General features: G+C 48.8%; 1 protein-coding gene across 10 annotated transcripts in view; it reads right to left on the bottom strand.

Moving 5' to 3' along the window:
* Positions 1-2,355: 2,355 nt before the first annotated feature.
* The window catches only part of ATG13 (autophagy related 13), a 54,128-nt gene continuing 41,886 nt past the window's right edge, over positions 2,356-14,597 (bottom strand). For 5 of the 10 annotated variants that reach the window (XM_047878165.1, XM_047878164.1, XM_047878163.1 and 2 more), the window contains 8 exons: positions 11,537-11,635; positions 10,455-10,565; positions 9,907-10,043; positions 8,503-8,617; positions 7,851-7,928; positions 7,530-7,646; positions 6,843-6,971; positions 2,356-4,752 (listed from right to left, as the gene is read on the bottom strand). In XM_047878165.1, the coding sequence (XP_047734121.1) occupies positions 4,675-4,752; positions 6,843-6,971; positions 7,530-7,646; positions 7,851-7,928; positions 8,503-8,617; positions 9,907-10,043; positions 10,455-10,565; positions 11,537-11,635 (864 nt within the window). In that variant the 3' untranslated portion in view covers positions 2,356-4,674. The remainder of the gene's footprint in view (positions 4,753-6,842; positions 6,972-7,529; positions 7,647-7,850; positions 7,929-8,502; positions 8,618-9,906; positions 10,044-10,454; positions 10,566-11,536; positions 11,636-14,597) is intronic. The other 5 variants (XM_047878166.1, XM_047878168.1, XM_047878167.1 and 2 more) reach the window with 5 other exon arrangements.

The following is a 14,597-nucleotide window of genomic DNA, read 5'->3' as shown; positions in this document are numbered from 1 at the left end:
CGTGGTGAAAGCAGTGTGGGCTTTAGAATCAGACCTGGTCTTGAGTCCTAGTCCCATCACCCCTCCCACCAGCTCCAAATGGTAACAGCCATATAATCAGCCCACATGAGACTGTCTCCTTATTTCTCTAAGGATCAGAAATGATGCACACAGGATGTAACAGTGAGTGCTCCGTGGTGATCAGAATGACCGTCATTTCACAAAGGAATGAGATGGTCCCAATTTTGTGGAGCAGCTGGGATTGGAAACCTCATGTGACCATTTGCTTCTCTTGGCCCTCCTGTTGGCCTGAAAGACTTGGCTCTTTCCACCTGCCACCCAATCCTATAGAGGCTAGGAAATATCCAGTTTTCCCTTCCTCTCCTGAGCAGGTTTTGCTGTGCTTTTAAAGATAAGATGGTAAAATTTAAGTTATGTGTATTTTACCACAAGTTAAAGATAATGGTTTGTCACTTGGAGGGCAGATCAGAATTTCACTTGGCATGATGGTCAAGGTCAAGTTCCACCTGTCTGCTGCCTGCCTGTTGATTGCAATCAGGTTACGGTGGCCTCAGCTGAGCCTGTTCTTTTTTCTCCTCGTTGCCTGCTCTGGCTGGGGGAGCCAGGGCAGAACTGCAGGATCAAGCTGTGGTGTTAAGATGCTGGTTAAAAACACAGGCACCGAGCTGCAGGAAGCTAGTCCCATTGCACAACTGGCCCTCACCCAGTTAGTCCAACGGAAGGCACTGGCAGCCTCTCTCACTGGCTCTGTTCAGCTCTATGCTGGGTGACTGTTTGGAACAGAGGGATAGTATCCTAGGGAAACTATGAGAGGGGAGCCAGAGACCAAGAGAGTTGTTCACTTGGGCTGGGCTCCTGACAGGGCCTCTGAGTGACGCAAAAGCCAGTTTACTGCTGCCTTGGCAACAGCAGGTCTCTGGGGGCAGGGTGTAGGGAGATGCTTTAAAGGGGTAGGACACCATCATGAGACATGGGACAACTGAACGCTTTTAGTTTGCTTTGGGGGGGGGATCCCAACTGAAGGTAAAGACACTAGGGACAGCCTTTTCACCATTTCTGATGTGGGTTCAGTGACTGTCCCAACTGGCTGCACAGTCAGGTATCATGGCGAGTATCATGTGCAGTTAACTAACAAGCTAGGGCTCCGAGGGCCCATAACAATGGCAGTGGGCAGCCTCATTCTTTTCAGCCATAGGTTTGCACTAAATTTAGAATTTTCGGGGCGCCTGGGTGGCGCAGTCGGTTAAGCGTCCGACTTCAGCCAGGTCACGATCTCGCGGTCCGGGAGTTCGAGCCCCGCGTCGGGCTCTGGGCTGATGATGGCTCAGAGCCTGGAGCCTGTTTCCGATTCTGTGTCTCCCTCTCTCTCTGCCCCTCCCCCGTTCATGCTCTGTCTCTCTCTGTCCCAAAAATAAATAAATGTCGAAAAAAAAAAAAAAAAAAAAAAAAAAAATTAAATTTAGAATTTTCTAACCATTTACTGCCCTGGCTTCAGCCTGAAGGGTGTAGGGAGGCAACCCACACAACAGTTGCCTAGGTCTGTCAGGCAGTTAGTCCCTTGCTTCTAGAACCATTTCTGCCTCTGCGATACTGGCTCTACCTCTCGCTCCCATCCCCCAGTGCAGTCACAAGTTAGGAGGCAGGAGCCAGCTTTACCAAGGCTGAGATGTGTGCTACAGAAGCACACAGGGGGCCAGGCAGGAATAATGTCCGCGGGGTTCTTCTACTTGTCATGGCTCCTTAGAGACCACAACAGGGCCTTGCTCAAGCTGTCAGATCGGAGCAGCTAAACAAACTTGACGGGCCCTTGACTTCCCTATATTTCATTCAACCCCTTCCCCTGTCTGGTTTGCTCAGCCACAACTCCTCCTAGATCAGCAAACAGATACCGGGCAGCTTGGAAAGCCCCACATTCCCTGTCTGCTTCCACTGGGAACATGGCGGAGACCTGCCAGCTGTTTCTCACTCTGAGCCTCCAGGCTGAGTGCTGGGCTGGGCTGGGCTGTGTAGGGGGCAAGAAAGAGCTGATGATGATGCCATGGCCACACTTCATATGCATGTCAACTTCATGCACGTTACCTCACTGACTATTCACAGATAAGCCCTCAAAATGGGAACAGTACAGCCAAGGAAAATGAGACTCCAAGCAGTTTCCTGATTGGCCCCAAGGTTGCACAGCTGCTTGGTGGCCAAGCCCCAAGACAAAACAGCCTGCCTGACTCCAAAGCCACTCTGCACTTCATATCTACTGCTCTTCCCCCACTTCCATGGAGGGGGCCCGTCAGGGACCAGGATCCTCACAGAAGTGGGATGGGGTGGGTTATCTTTTTACAAAACTTGTAGGACAGGAGGCTGTAAAGTACAGAAAAAATTTATTGGAAATTTCTTGAATACATTTTAAAGTATAGCTCAATATTTCCAAACAAGGTGGGATGGAGGCGGGGGAGGGACTCTGTCACCTGGAGATGAGTGACGGGTCCCAGCCCTGTCCCAGGGGGTGCTGCAGGAGTCAGTCTAGGGCTCATCCCTGTCACTGTATGGGGCTGAGGGGCAAGGGCCAGCCTTGACAGTTGCTCTGCTCCTCCCAGGCTCAGCTCAGGTCTCAGCCTCCCTGGCCTTTCACTGATGGGGGTCCTAAAGGAAAGGCTGCTGCCTGCAAAGGCCAACAATTAGGAGCCAAAGAGGAAAATAGCTAACAGGCCATTCAGTGCTCAGCCTCAGGAGGAGGACAGTGGCTGAGATATTGTGGCAGGATGGGGCTGAGGGCATGGGCAATCAATAGCTTACCAGGGCTTCACCCTTCTCAGCAGTGGGGCCTTGGGAGTAAGTCTGGATTGGTTTAGCAGGCCATGGGTGCACACTGGCCCAGATAGGAGGGCCATTTGTACACCACTGCTGGGAACATTTCTTTGTGGCAGCAGAATGCATGCAACAGGGGCAGAAGGGCTCCAACTGCCTGAGACGGCATCAGAGCCCACTCCAGCCCTCAGAGCTCAGTCTTGTAGGTGGGACCAGTGTCACATGCATTTACTAACAAGCAGTTAAGGACCACCTGCTCCATTGCAGAACAGCTGCTGCCAATGAATAGCCCAGGTGGGCCAGGAGTAAAGGGGTGGGCCTTGTTTTCCTTGGCCAGGACTGCCAGTTAGGCTGGGAGAGGGACAGATGGTAGGTGGGTGAGGCTAGGCACTTGACTTACTCAAGTAACGATACCTAAAAGGTTAAGTCAATCATATGCCTAGCTTTGGTTTCTCAACAAGGAACCAATCCAGCCAGGAAACCTCAGGGTGGTGTGCAGACCCTGGGATTAAAGAAAGGTGGTGGCCAGGCCCAGGAGGAAGGAGGAAAAGGCCCATAACCCAGCCCTGAGAAACAGGAACAAGTGCCCCCAGAAGGAGGGGCCCCTCCAGCCTTCCCCGTGGCCACAGCGGGGCACATACAATGCACTGTATGTGCATGGTACAAGTCTGGCGAGTTGTACACACAGAGTTGTACACATTTAGCACCCAAGATTTCCTGGGCTGCCAGAATGGAGTCAGTTACTCTGCAGAAGCTGGGAGAGATTCAAGACTCTCACCAGGCATATGTAGGAGTCAAAGGTAAAGCCTGTCGTCAGTTCAAGTGCAGCAATTCTGGGAGGTTCTGTCGCCCCCAGCCAGTCCTATTCTTGGATCCCACCTTGTGTAAATAGGAAGTAAGACCCTCACAGCAGCAACCCAGAACCTGAGGAACCCCCACAGGAGGAGGCCCTACTCCAGGAAGAGGCCCTCCACCTTCCCCAAGTGAAAACATCCTAACCTCAAACATATTTTCTCTATAAAATATCTGATTTCTCTGAAAGTAATAAATATTTACCATGTTTTTTAACCAAGGAGCAGCAACAGTGGGGAAAAGGAGAGAAAAAACTTTTGCTGTGACTCCCAATGACAGAATCCTGGAGACACAAGATTCTTGTTTCCATGGAGCTGAGGAGCTGCACAGGCAGCCACCAGGGCTGCTCGACCCTCTGCTGAGGGATGGGCTAGCACAACCCTCAAGGGTGGGAATGGCTGACTTTGGAGTTCTCGCCACCTTGGGCAGGAGGCCTGTCATATTGCCAAAAGTATAGGCACAGGGGCAGAGAGAGGGAGAGAAGAAGACACCAAACCAAAAAGGATGGAAAAAAAAAAAAAAAAAAAAAGAAAAGAAAAAAAGAGCCTGAAGGAGGCCTTCCTTCTTCCTCCCGGTACTGTCTCCTTCTTCTTTCTGCCTCCACACCAGGCTCTGGGCCACCAGTTGGAATGTCAAGTGGTTGACAGTAACGGCAGGTGGACAAAGGGGCCAGCTGCAGGGTGGACCCAGGGCAAGGGGTGGGCAGGAAGAACGGGATGACAGCCTTTGTGAAGCAGTTGCTGATGGGCGGTGTAAGCAGACGACCCCGAGGGCCCTTTTGTTAAAAAGCATCTTCCAATCTTCAAGACCAGGGGGTGAGTCCTCAAATGCTATCACTGGGCTTGACTGCCGCCATGGAGTCTCCAGGAGGTGCAAGAACAGAGACTTCTGGGTCCCCATGGGGGAAACCAGCCTTTCCTCCACCTGGAGCAAGATGAGGGATGGGAGCAGCTGATGAGAGGGAGGCTCTGGCTCCTGGGACCACAAAAAGGGGATGCTGCTGGTACTTGAGGACACCAACTTTTACTGCAGAGTTTCTACAAAGGCATCAAATTCTCGGACATTCTTCTCGTGCACAGCCAGCTTCTCTGGTAGTGAGTCCTGTACCGGGAGGGGAGAGAAGAGCTGCTTACTCAGGTAGGGTCTTGAAGAGGCAGCTAGCCCAGGCACCTGAGCTGAAGACAGGGGTGCAGCACAGAGCTCAGCTCAGCAGTGCTGGCCGGTAGAGCAGGAGATGCAGGACAGTGGGGCAGGCACTGGACAGAGGGCTTGTGTCCAGCAGGGTTTGTGGGGGGTCAGGGGCTTTAGCAGAACAGTCTAGAGAATGCAAGCAGGCCACACACTAAATGAGCTAGAAAAGGACCATGCCAACAACAGGATGACACAGAGAAATAGACGTGAAGTATCTTTGGCACAGATTAGACTAATACCAGAATAAAACAGTAGGCTTAGCATGCTACAGATTGAAGCTTACAAGAGGTTTCTTCGTGGCCTGAGCTGGGCACCAGAATCCTCTGGGGGCACATGAACAAGGTAGTCCCAATCAGGCTCCCAAGAGATTCTGACTCAGCAGGTCTGTGGTGAGGCCTATGAATCTGTATCTTTACATCAGTTGAGGAAGGGGTGAGTTAGAGAGTTGAGAGAAAACAGTAACAGGAGAAGAAAACAGAACCTGAGGAGTTAAGTTTAACTGCCCTCCAGTATCAAGTATTAATAAAAATTTGACCCTAATCAGGTGCTCTGTCTCCACTGATGAATTTGCATCTGAAGATCGGAATCATCACAGACAGGAGATTTCCTGGCAGGCATGCGGTGCGGTTAAAAGCTTAACATTAGGAGCGCCTGGGTGGCTCAGTTGGTTAAGCGTCTAACTTTGGCTCAGGTCACGCTCTCACGGTTCGTGAGTTTGAGACCCTCGTTGGGCTTGCTGCTGTCAACACAACACATTCCCACCTCAGGCAGAGGGACCCTGACATCTTGTGGCATTACAGTAAGCGGCTAGTTAGGTTTTAACAGGAAACTGGAGACCAGCAAAGGGAGAGTGAGAGACAGCTGGAGGGAGAGTCAGAGGCCTATCCTGGCTGGCAGCATTCCAAAAACAGTCACAAGAAGCCAGGTCAAACCAGACAGGCCAAATACAAAGAAGGCCAGAGTCCCTGGCCAAGGGAGAAAAGGTATGAAACCCTGCTCCCAAAGACATCCTCTTTCCAAGTAATAAATATTCCATCCCTGGTTAACAGCTGTAAGATTAGAGACTCAGAGGTGCCTGGGTGGCTCAGGTGGTTAAACATCTGACTCTTGATCTCAGCTCAGGTCTTAATCTCCAGGGAATGAGTTCAAGCTCTGTGTTGGGCTCTGCACTGGGCCTGAAGCCTACTTTAAAAAAAAAAAAAGAAAAAAAAAAAAGCTAGAGACCCAAACCCTGGAGTGCACAGCTCTCCTTTGAACTCGCTCATTCTCACATCTGGAGAGTGTCCTCCAATAAATTCTTCACTTACACTGCTCAACCACTGTGTCTGGTCCATCTTTGAATTCTTTTCTTGCAGCAAGACTAAGAGCCTCCAGCGACATCCCAGTGACTCAGTGGAGTCAGGCTCGGTGGAGGCGTCAGGGGCCAGGGGTCTCCCTAGTCCACTGGCAACAGTGGCATAGGGCACCGAGGCATGCCTCTGCCCTTCGAACACAGGAAATACACAAAGCAGAGATGTGGTAATTACAGCCAGTATCAGGACATCTGGCTAAACACAAGAACCACTAGCTGAGTCAGGAAGGAGCTCTCCGAGGAAAGGGTAAGAACACCAATACTCAGGACCTTGCGTTTCTTCTGCCTGACAAGCTGAGCAGCCAAATGCAAGAGCTACTGGAGCCGCGTGGCTTAGTGGCAGCAGCAAGCAGAAGACATCAGGCACCGAACGGCAGGCATGTGTAAGTAATGCTGCGCATGCACAGAAGAGGAGGAAGTCAGTGCAAGCAAGTTCAACATAATGACTGCCAGACACAATGCAAATCTCGAGTGTGATCAACAGAACATAATGATCTAAAGTGTCTCTTTCCTGTTACATAGAGGATGGGAGGTGTGGGAGTGGGGGGAGTAACACGAAGAAACTTCTAGGCTTTTGGAGCAGGAATGGCCATCAAAAGAGGAGAGGAGGTCAGAGGATGAGGTACGGCAGGGGAAGGAGTTTTCATACCAAGTCCTCAGCCATGGACTGTGCCCCGATATCTATGGAGAGGCTGCTCAGCTGAGGGGGATTTTGAAATTCACGATAGAAGGTCCCCAAATCCATCGGAAGAATGTCATCTTTAGAAAAAGCCGGTTTCTTCGAAAACAAGACAGACTCAGTTTAGCTTGTCTTAGATCACAAAGGAAACTCAGGGGAGAGAAGCTATGAATGACCCTCTTCCCTTCCAGTAATCATCAAAGAAACGGTTCCTCCAGGCTCATCTTTGGAAGAGGAATTGTTATACCCTTCTCTTCTGGGCAGCTGAAACTTACCTCTGGTGATAACACCCCTCTCCCCTGGGAAGGTTTATGTCCCCTTCCCTTAAATTCCTTTCCTTAGCAAAAGGCCATCTAATCAGGCAGGAATAGGACCTACAGGGATACGCCTGGCAAATCCCCATTTAGAGTTGAATTTCAACCAATAACATGGCACAAAACGCCTTCTTGTTCATGGACCTTCAAATGTGTCCCCAAGCAGGATATGAGGGCAGGTTCCCCATATGAACTGCACAGCCAAGTGCCCCCCTGTCCCATCCCCACTGTCTATACCAGGCCATCTGATCCCTGTGAAGGATGTCCTGTCCAAGGGCCCCGGATACTTCTAGGTTTATCTACCTTATGGCAGCAAAGGTCAAGAAAGGTGATGGTAACTTACGAAGTCGATCATAACAAAGTCATCGTGGGTATTGCCACTGCTACCCCCACTGGAGCCATCAGAGTGCAGGCTGCCCTGGAGAGGAGATTCAGTCTCTGGGGAATCTGGAGGATTCACCTGTTTCAGAATAAGGTGGAGGTAGGGGCTGGTTCCATGCACAGGTGCAAGTTGTTAATAATCAAGGGTTTTGTAAGAGACCCAACAATGGCTGAAAATGTGTTAAGACCAAGAGCATGGCTGGCTGATGGTCTGTGGAGGAACAGTAACTCACCCAGGAAGATGATAAGCACAACACCATCTTACCATCAAAGGGGGACTCACCATGGGATCGACATCCTCCAACTCCAAATTCTTGGGAGCAAACATGGCAAAGGGTATGTCCAAACTGGTCAGGGTCACCTGAAGAGACAGAAACGTTACTGCCCATCCCTGCCCCAGCCTACAGGCTTCCTCAGAGGTGGCCAGAAGCCTGCACGTTCAGTAGATTAGCACACCCACGCTGACCATGCTGATCTCAGGTTCCTGTTGGAGAACCCCAAATCTCCTCCGCCTCCCACCATACACCCACAGCACAAACAGGGGTAGGATTCCCCAAGACCCTGGGAAGCAACTTTGAAAGCCTGACCCACAGTGACTCAGTAACAACCAACGGTTGTGCACTGGCAGAGCTGGGGTGGAACTTCCTATTTTGAGTAAGGCTGAGGCACTGACACTTCAGTGCAATGTGTCTGTACCAAATGTGCCTAGTCTCCTTCTCCTTTGGGAGGCTTAAAAGATCACAGAACAACAGCTCTGAACTTCTCCTGGAGGGGTGTCACAGGTTATTAACCCTCTTCACAAAAAATTCACACACACACATACACACACACACACACACACACACACAATTTTAGGGGTCACACAGACCCCAGGTTAAGAGCCCTGCCCCTAAGAGCTAAGACATTCTCACAGGTGGCAGTGTCAGAAAAATCACCTGGTTGATGGGCTTGTTGACAAAAGCCCCCACTTTTCGGACAAAGATGGTTTCCAAGACATCATGGGGGGAAGCCCGGCCCTCACTGCTGTTTGATACAGTTTCAGTATCCTCGCTGGAGAAGAAAGATAGTGTTGTTACTCTGGCACAGCAGAGCCTACTTGGCTCCCCATAAACCCACCGTCCAGCATAGGACCGGCCACTGGCCCACCAACATGGGAAATGGCAAGGAGCTCAAGGTGGGGAGGAGAACTGTGCAGTCGAAGCGGACTCTTGGACACCAGCCAGCAAGGAAGACCAGCACTGAGGAAAGGCCTGAGCTTTGATGACCAACATTAAGAACCCCTCACCTTACAGAGATAGGTTCCTCTATCTCTAGCTATCCCAGACATGCCCCAGGAGTCAAGGCTCAGAAAACTAGAGTGTAAAATGACTACCAGGATCTTCCTTTGATTATCTGACAGGGGGAGGGATAAAAGGATGGAAGTTTGGGAAACCAGGAATGAAAGTATTTTTCCTGATGGTGGCACAAAAATATCTTCTCAAATAATTTCCCTCCCACTGCTCCACTGTGGGAATGAACAAAATTTTATTTCTATTATCCCAAAGTTCATTTAGGATGCAGTGGGGCAATCCACATCATCATCTCTGGGGCCTTGCGGTCAAGGGAGGGCAGGGCAGGACAGCCTCATCTTCCCACGGGAGAGCTCGGAGTGTAGGAACAAGGAGCTCAGCTTGCGCCCAGCCATTTTGTGAGCTAAGTGCTCTTTGGCAAATTACTTAACCCTCTGAGATCCTCTCATCTTTGAAAGAGCAGTAACAGTGGTGATTTGTGCAGGGTGGGATTATGAAAACTTCCATGTTCTACCTAACCAATGTCTCCTTAATTTGAAATCTACAGAATTAATCAGTTCTGTGATCAGAAAAGACAAACATTTTAAGAAAATTTTAATGAGGAAAGCAGTTATTTCTAAAGAATCTCCAGGAGATACTAACATAGCAGACAGAAAAAAAAAAAAAAATCAATCCTAACTACCACCATAGATACAGTATGGTCCCAAACGTCAGGATTATAGCAAACACCCTGCTCTGGTCCTCAGGAAACACTGAAGGTGGACCCCAAGGGAATAAATCTTGGGGTAAAATAAAAAACATATCTGAAAGGTCCCTTCAGTGGATGAAGGTGCTAAGAACTAGGCCCCTGTTGTTGGCTGTAACAGCAAACCCAGGGCAGCGTCCTTACATACCAGCTGCAATACGTTGAGAACTTTAAGAGTTCCACATTTGGGACATAAATGTCAAGCCCGAGGCAAAGGTGAAAGCTACTCTTTACTGACAACGGATAAGCGCGTGTGTTGGGGGGATGGGCCCCTGCTGACCCGAGCAATCAACACGTGAACCCACCTGCTGGAAGGTGTGGCAGCACAGCGGGCCCCATCAGAAGGGGTGTAGGTTGCCAATCTCTCCTGGTCGGCCTGAGCACCGTGTGCAGGCTGGTTGGGAGCGAGGGGTACCCCACCTTCCTTCCCAGGAACCATGAGCTTTGGGGGGAAATGGAAAAATACAGCGAATGATGGCAGTGTCAGGCAGAAGGGGATCCAGTCCTGGCATCATGGTAGCTGCTTTTGAGCTTTTCCACCACCAATGCTGCCACCAAGTGGGCGGGAAACCTTGGATCTGTGTCCTCTCTGGGACTCCGCTAAGGGGAGACATGCATGGTAAGGAGTACAGAGGAAAGGAAAGAGAGGGAGAAAACACTAGAAGCCCTTCTTTCCTTTCGGAACTCTCGGAGGCCCTTCGTCTCGGAGTCACCTCTGGTCCTCTAAAGTTACAGACGAGCTTTGCTTCAGAGCACTTAGAATAACACTGGGGTCTCAAGAGGCCCCTCAACTGCCTCAGGGCAGGGGAGGTAGCACAGGAACCCCCAGGGTCTTCCCCATCTTGAAAAATACCTGGTGAGGGTGTGTGGCGTTTAAGCCAGCAGCAAACACTACTGGGTAAGCCAGGTCAGCTGATCCAACGCCCAGGGCAGCAGGCTGATAGGAAAGGCGAGAGCTTGAGAGCTAAGCAAGAGAAAAAACAAAGAGGGCAGAGGAAAGGAGGAGGAAAAACGAGGCAATCCTAGAGTATGACTAATGATGAAGATCGTGGAGAAGTAAGGAATAGATCCCAGCCCACATCCTCACAGTGCAGGGGGCCTGACATAAGGGTTAAAGATAGACCAGGCCATCACTTTTTAGCTAAGAAAACAGACTTGTTTGGAGTGGGATTGAGATTCCCGGGCCTGCAGCCTTCCAAAGGCCTCAAATGAGTTCCCTGCTCCCTTTTCCCAGGGACTCAGCTGTTTAGTAGGTTTCCGGCCCAGCAGATTGTGGAATATGAGCCCAGGCAGAACCTGCAGCCAGTCATTGGTTTCTCCCAGGTCATTCTATTTTCTCCTTTGTCCTTGAGGTGCCTTTGAAACAGAAGGCATCTTCTCTAATCACACCCTCTATCACCCCTCGGAATGGGAGGGTTCCTATTTATATGGAAAAAGAAAGAATGACACTCTTGGATTGTTTATTTGGAAATAAGATATAAATAACTCCATGTATTTTTTACATCAATGGCAGAGGATGGGCAAATGAGAAATCCTATTTTGGGCTGCTGTGCTATGGCTGCGTCCTGTTAAGAATCAATTACCAAGCCTCAAATAACCCCCAGAACACTTGGGGACTTTTACATAACTATACCCTGTACTTTATTTATAATTTTTAAATAAAAAGATGCTGAGGCACCTGGGTGGCTCAGTCGGTTAAGCATCCGACGTTGGCTCAGGTCATGATCTCAAGATTTGTGAGTTCAGGCCCCGTGTCAGGCTCTGTGCTGACAGCTCAGAGCCTGGAGCCTGCTTCAGATTCTGTGTCTCCCTCTCTCTCTCTGTCCCTCCCCCGCTCGCACTCACTCTCTCTGTCAAAAATAAATACACATTAAAAATTTTTTCAAATAAAAAGATGCCATCTGATTATATCCCCTTCTCCCAGTATGGACTCACTTGATGGGAAAAGGCCAGTCCTGCCATGGGGACCCTCAGAGTGTCCGTCACCACAGGAGTAGGGGTCTGAAAATGTGCCTTTGTGACAGTAAACACACACTGTGCACAGATACACACAGAGACAGGAGAAACAAAAAGAAAAAAGAAAAGGGACTTGAGAAAGAAGTGAAAAAAACTCCGGAAGGGGCGGCAGCAACAGGGGCTGAAATGCACACTGGAAGTCAGGAATGAAGTGGGGAGAAAGCTGCATGGATGCCTTCCTAAAAGGGCAGCCTAGAAGGGTCTGAAGAAGAGACATTTCTCCCAAGGGGCTCCACTGCATGCTTGTCTCCTTGATGAGCAGGTGGAAAACAAAGTTGAGTCAAGCTGGTTTGACTTGGCAAAACAGGGAAACCTGCACCAAGCATTAGTGTGTCCTTAGTCAAAAGCAGGTGGAAGGGTGTTAGAGAGTGGTCTCTAGCAGGAAGGGCCCAAGAGCAGGTGCAAGGCGTGCTGAGAATGAATGAAGATGTTGAGGTTACAATGCTAGACTGAAGGCCTTTTGCTGGGGACCCAGGATCTGCAGGGGCAGGTTGAAACAACTGACATTTGTTGGCTGGAACTTGAAGATGCTCAGGAACCCACCTGCATACTTTACTATACCATCCCAGGCAGGATAAAGGGGTGTGTACAGGTGTAGGCGTGTGTGTGTGTGTGTGTGTGTGTGTGTGTGTGTGTGTGTGTGTGTTTTACAGCCCCAGATGGTGAAGGACAACTTGATGCAGTAAAAGCTGGAGCACTTTCAAAACTCTTAGATTTCAAAGCTAATTATGATTATTTCGGGTCTTGCTGTTCCATGTCTTACCAATTAGCTAGTTAGTGCTTAGAACTGGAGGTTGGACCTGAAATCACAGTAGCAGGTTCAGGGTCACAACTATTTCTTGACTCGACTCTGTGCCCACATGACACAATGGTCCTTATTTTGTGGGGAAAACAAACACCACATTAACATGCATTTACTGGACTCTAGCAAAAAGCTAGAAGTTGTTGAACAATGACGCAATTCCCTAGACTAAATCAAGGAAGAAACCATTTCAACACTTACAGGAATGAGGCCTGCTGGCAAAGGATTTTCTCTCTCTGTTCTACCATTAAGGTTCAAAATGAATACTGCTGCACCAAACCGTACCAGCCTTGACTAGAGGTACTCAGAGGGTAGTGACAGGGCTCACCCATGGGATGCTCAGTGTTGATAAGAACTTGGCATGATCTACTTTCAAACTGTGACAAGACACAGCAGGCAACTGATACCATGAGAAAGATAGGCTCCTCTTACGTAGGTCAACCAACCGTGCAAACACGAGATCAGGAACTACTTAACTTCCCCTTACTTTTGGGGTCGGGTCAAATTTCCACTGTATCCAAGAAAGACAAACTGATTTGTTAAGACCCAACCTCACCATCTTATCTCCCAAGTCACAATTTCATTTACTGTTTATGAATTTATCACTTGTACAATAAAACTTCAATGAACACCAAACTTGACATATTCACATTTTGATTATCTAAAAAATCATCTATTTCCATTAATGTGCTCTAGTGGGCCTTCCCCTCTTTTGTGGTCTGTATTGCTCTATGTCAGTAAGTGTTCCAGAAGCTACCCTCTCCCAGAGCAAAGGTGACACTCATGCCTACATACATTTATGGGGGAGGGGGAAGGGAGTAACAGTTCTCACCCCCCCAAACTTAACTGTCTAGGCAGCTTTACAAGAACCTCCTTAGCTCTAAATTGGAACAGCAGAAATAGTAGTGACCCATGGATTTCATAATTTCCTTTACAAAAGGCATTAATCTAGCTTTTGTGTCTAACTTCTGCTTTTGAAACAGATCAGAACCATAATTTTAATCCAGTATCTCCTAAAAACTTAGAATGAAATAAATTTAAATATTTTCTTTCTTTTTTTTTTTTTTTTTTGAGAGAGAGAGAGAGAGAGGGCGAGCAGAAGAGGGGCAGAGGGAGAGACAGAATCTTAAGCAGGTTCCACACCTAGCGCTTCTAAATATTTTAATTAAAAAACACAGGGGGTCCCTGAGTGACTTCAGTTCAGGTCACTATCTCACGGTTTCTGAGTTCAAGCTTCACATCAGGCTATGTGCTGTCAGCACGGAGCCTACTTTGAATCCTCTGTCTCCCTCTCTCTGCCCCTCCCTGGCTCACATGCTCGCTCTCTCTCTCTCTCAAAAATAAATACACATTAAAAAAAGAACGGTTTCCAAAAAAACCCACAGAAAATAAAAATTTATGTATGGGTAGTGAATTAATTTGTTGGGCTTCCCAAATAAAATGGTGAAAGGCAGAGGTGCCTGGGTGGCTTAGTCAGTTGAGTGTCCAACTCTTGATTTCAGCTCAGGTCATGATCTCATGGTTGTGGGATCAAGCCATGCATGAGCACTCCATGCTCAGCATGGAGTCTGCTTGACATTTTCTTTCTCTCCCTCTGCGCCTCTCCCCCACTTGTGTGCTCTCTAAGAAAACAAACAAACAAAAAAACCCCTAAAAATATCAATCAATAAAGTGTAAAATAAAAAAATGGTGAAAGGGGATAATCTGGGACTAATTCAGAGGAACACAGAACTGAATTAGGTCTAGAAGTAAGTGTCTAACGTGAGAGTCAGAGAGGAGAGGAGCGACAGAGACGAAGAGCAGGCAGACCAGCTAGTTGCAAAGCCATGAGGTGGGAGACGGATGAGTCGGGGTGGAAGGGAAGAAACACACCCTGAAGTTCAGTCATCGGGCAACAAACAACTTCTTGGCTGAAGCAGACTTGTACCACATACATTATACAATCAGGCCACACAGGCATGTCCACTTGGGAAGCTGTGAACACTGGAGTCTGTGTTTCACTGAAACTGGGTTTGACTCAAGTGGAAAAGTTAATGGTTAAAAATGTTCACATAGGGGGCACCTGGGTGGCTCAGTCTGTTAAGTGTCCGACTCTTGATCTCGGCTCAGGTCATGATTTCACAGTTTGTGAGATCAGGCCCCACACTGGGCTCTGCACTGACATGGAAGAAGACCCTG

This window comes from Prionailurus viverrinus, chromosome D1, assembly GCF_022837055.1.
Source record: "Prionailurus viverrinus isolate Anna chromosome D1, UM_Priviv_1.0, whole genome shotgun sequence".
NCBI classification, from domain to species: Eukaryota; Metazoa; Chordata; class Mammalia; order Carnivora; family Felidae; genus Prionailurus; species Prionailurus viverrinus.
This window is presented reverse-complemented; position numbering and strand designations above follow the sequence as displayed.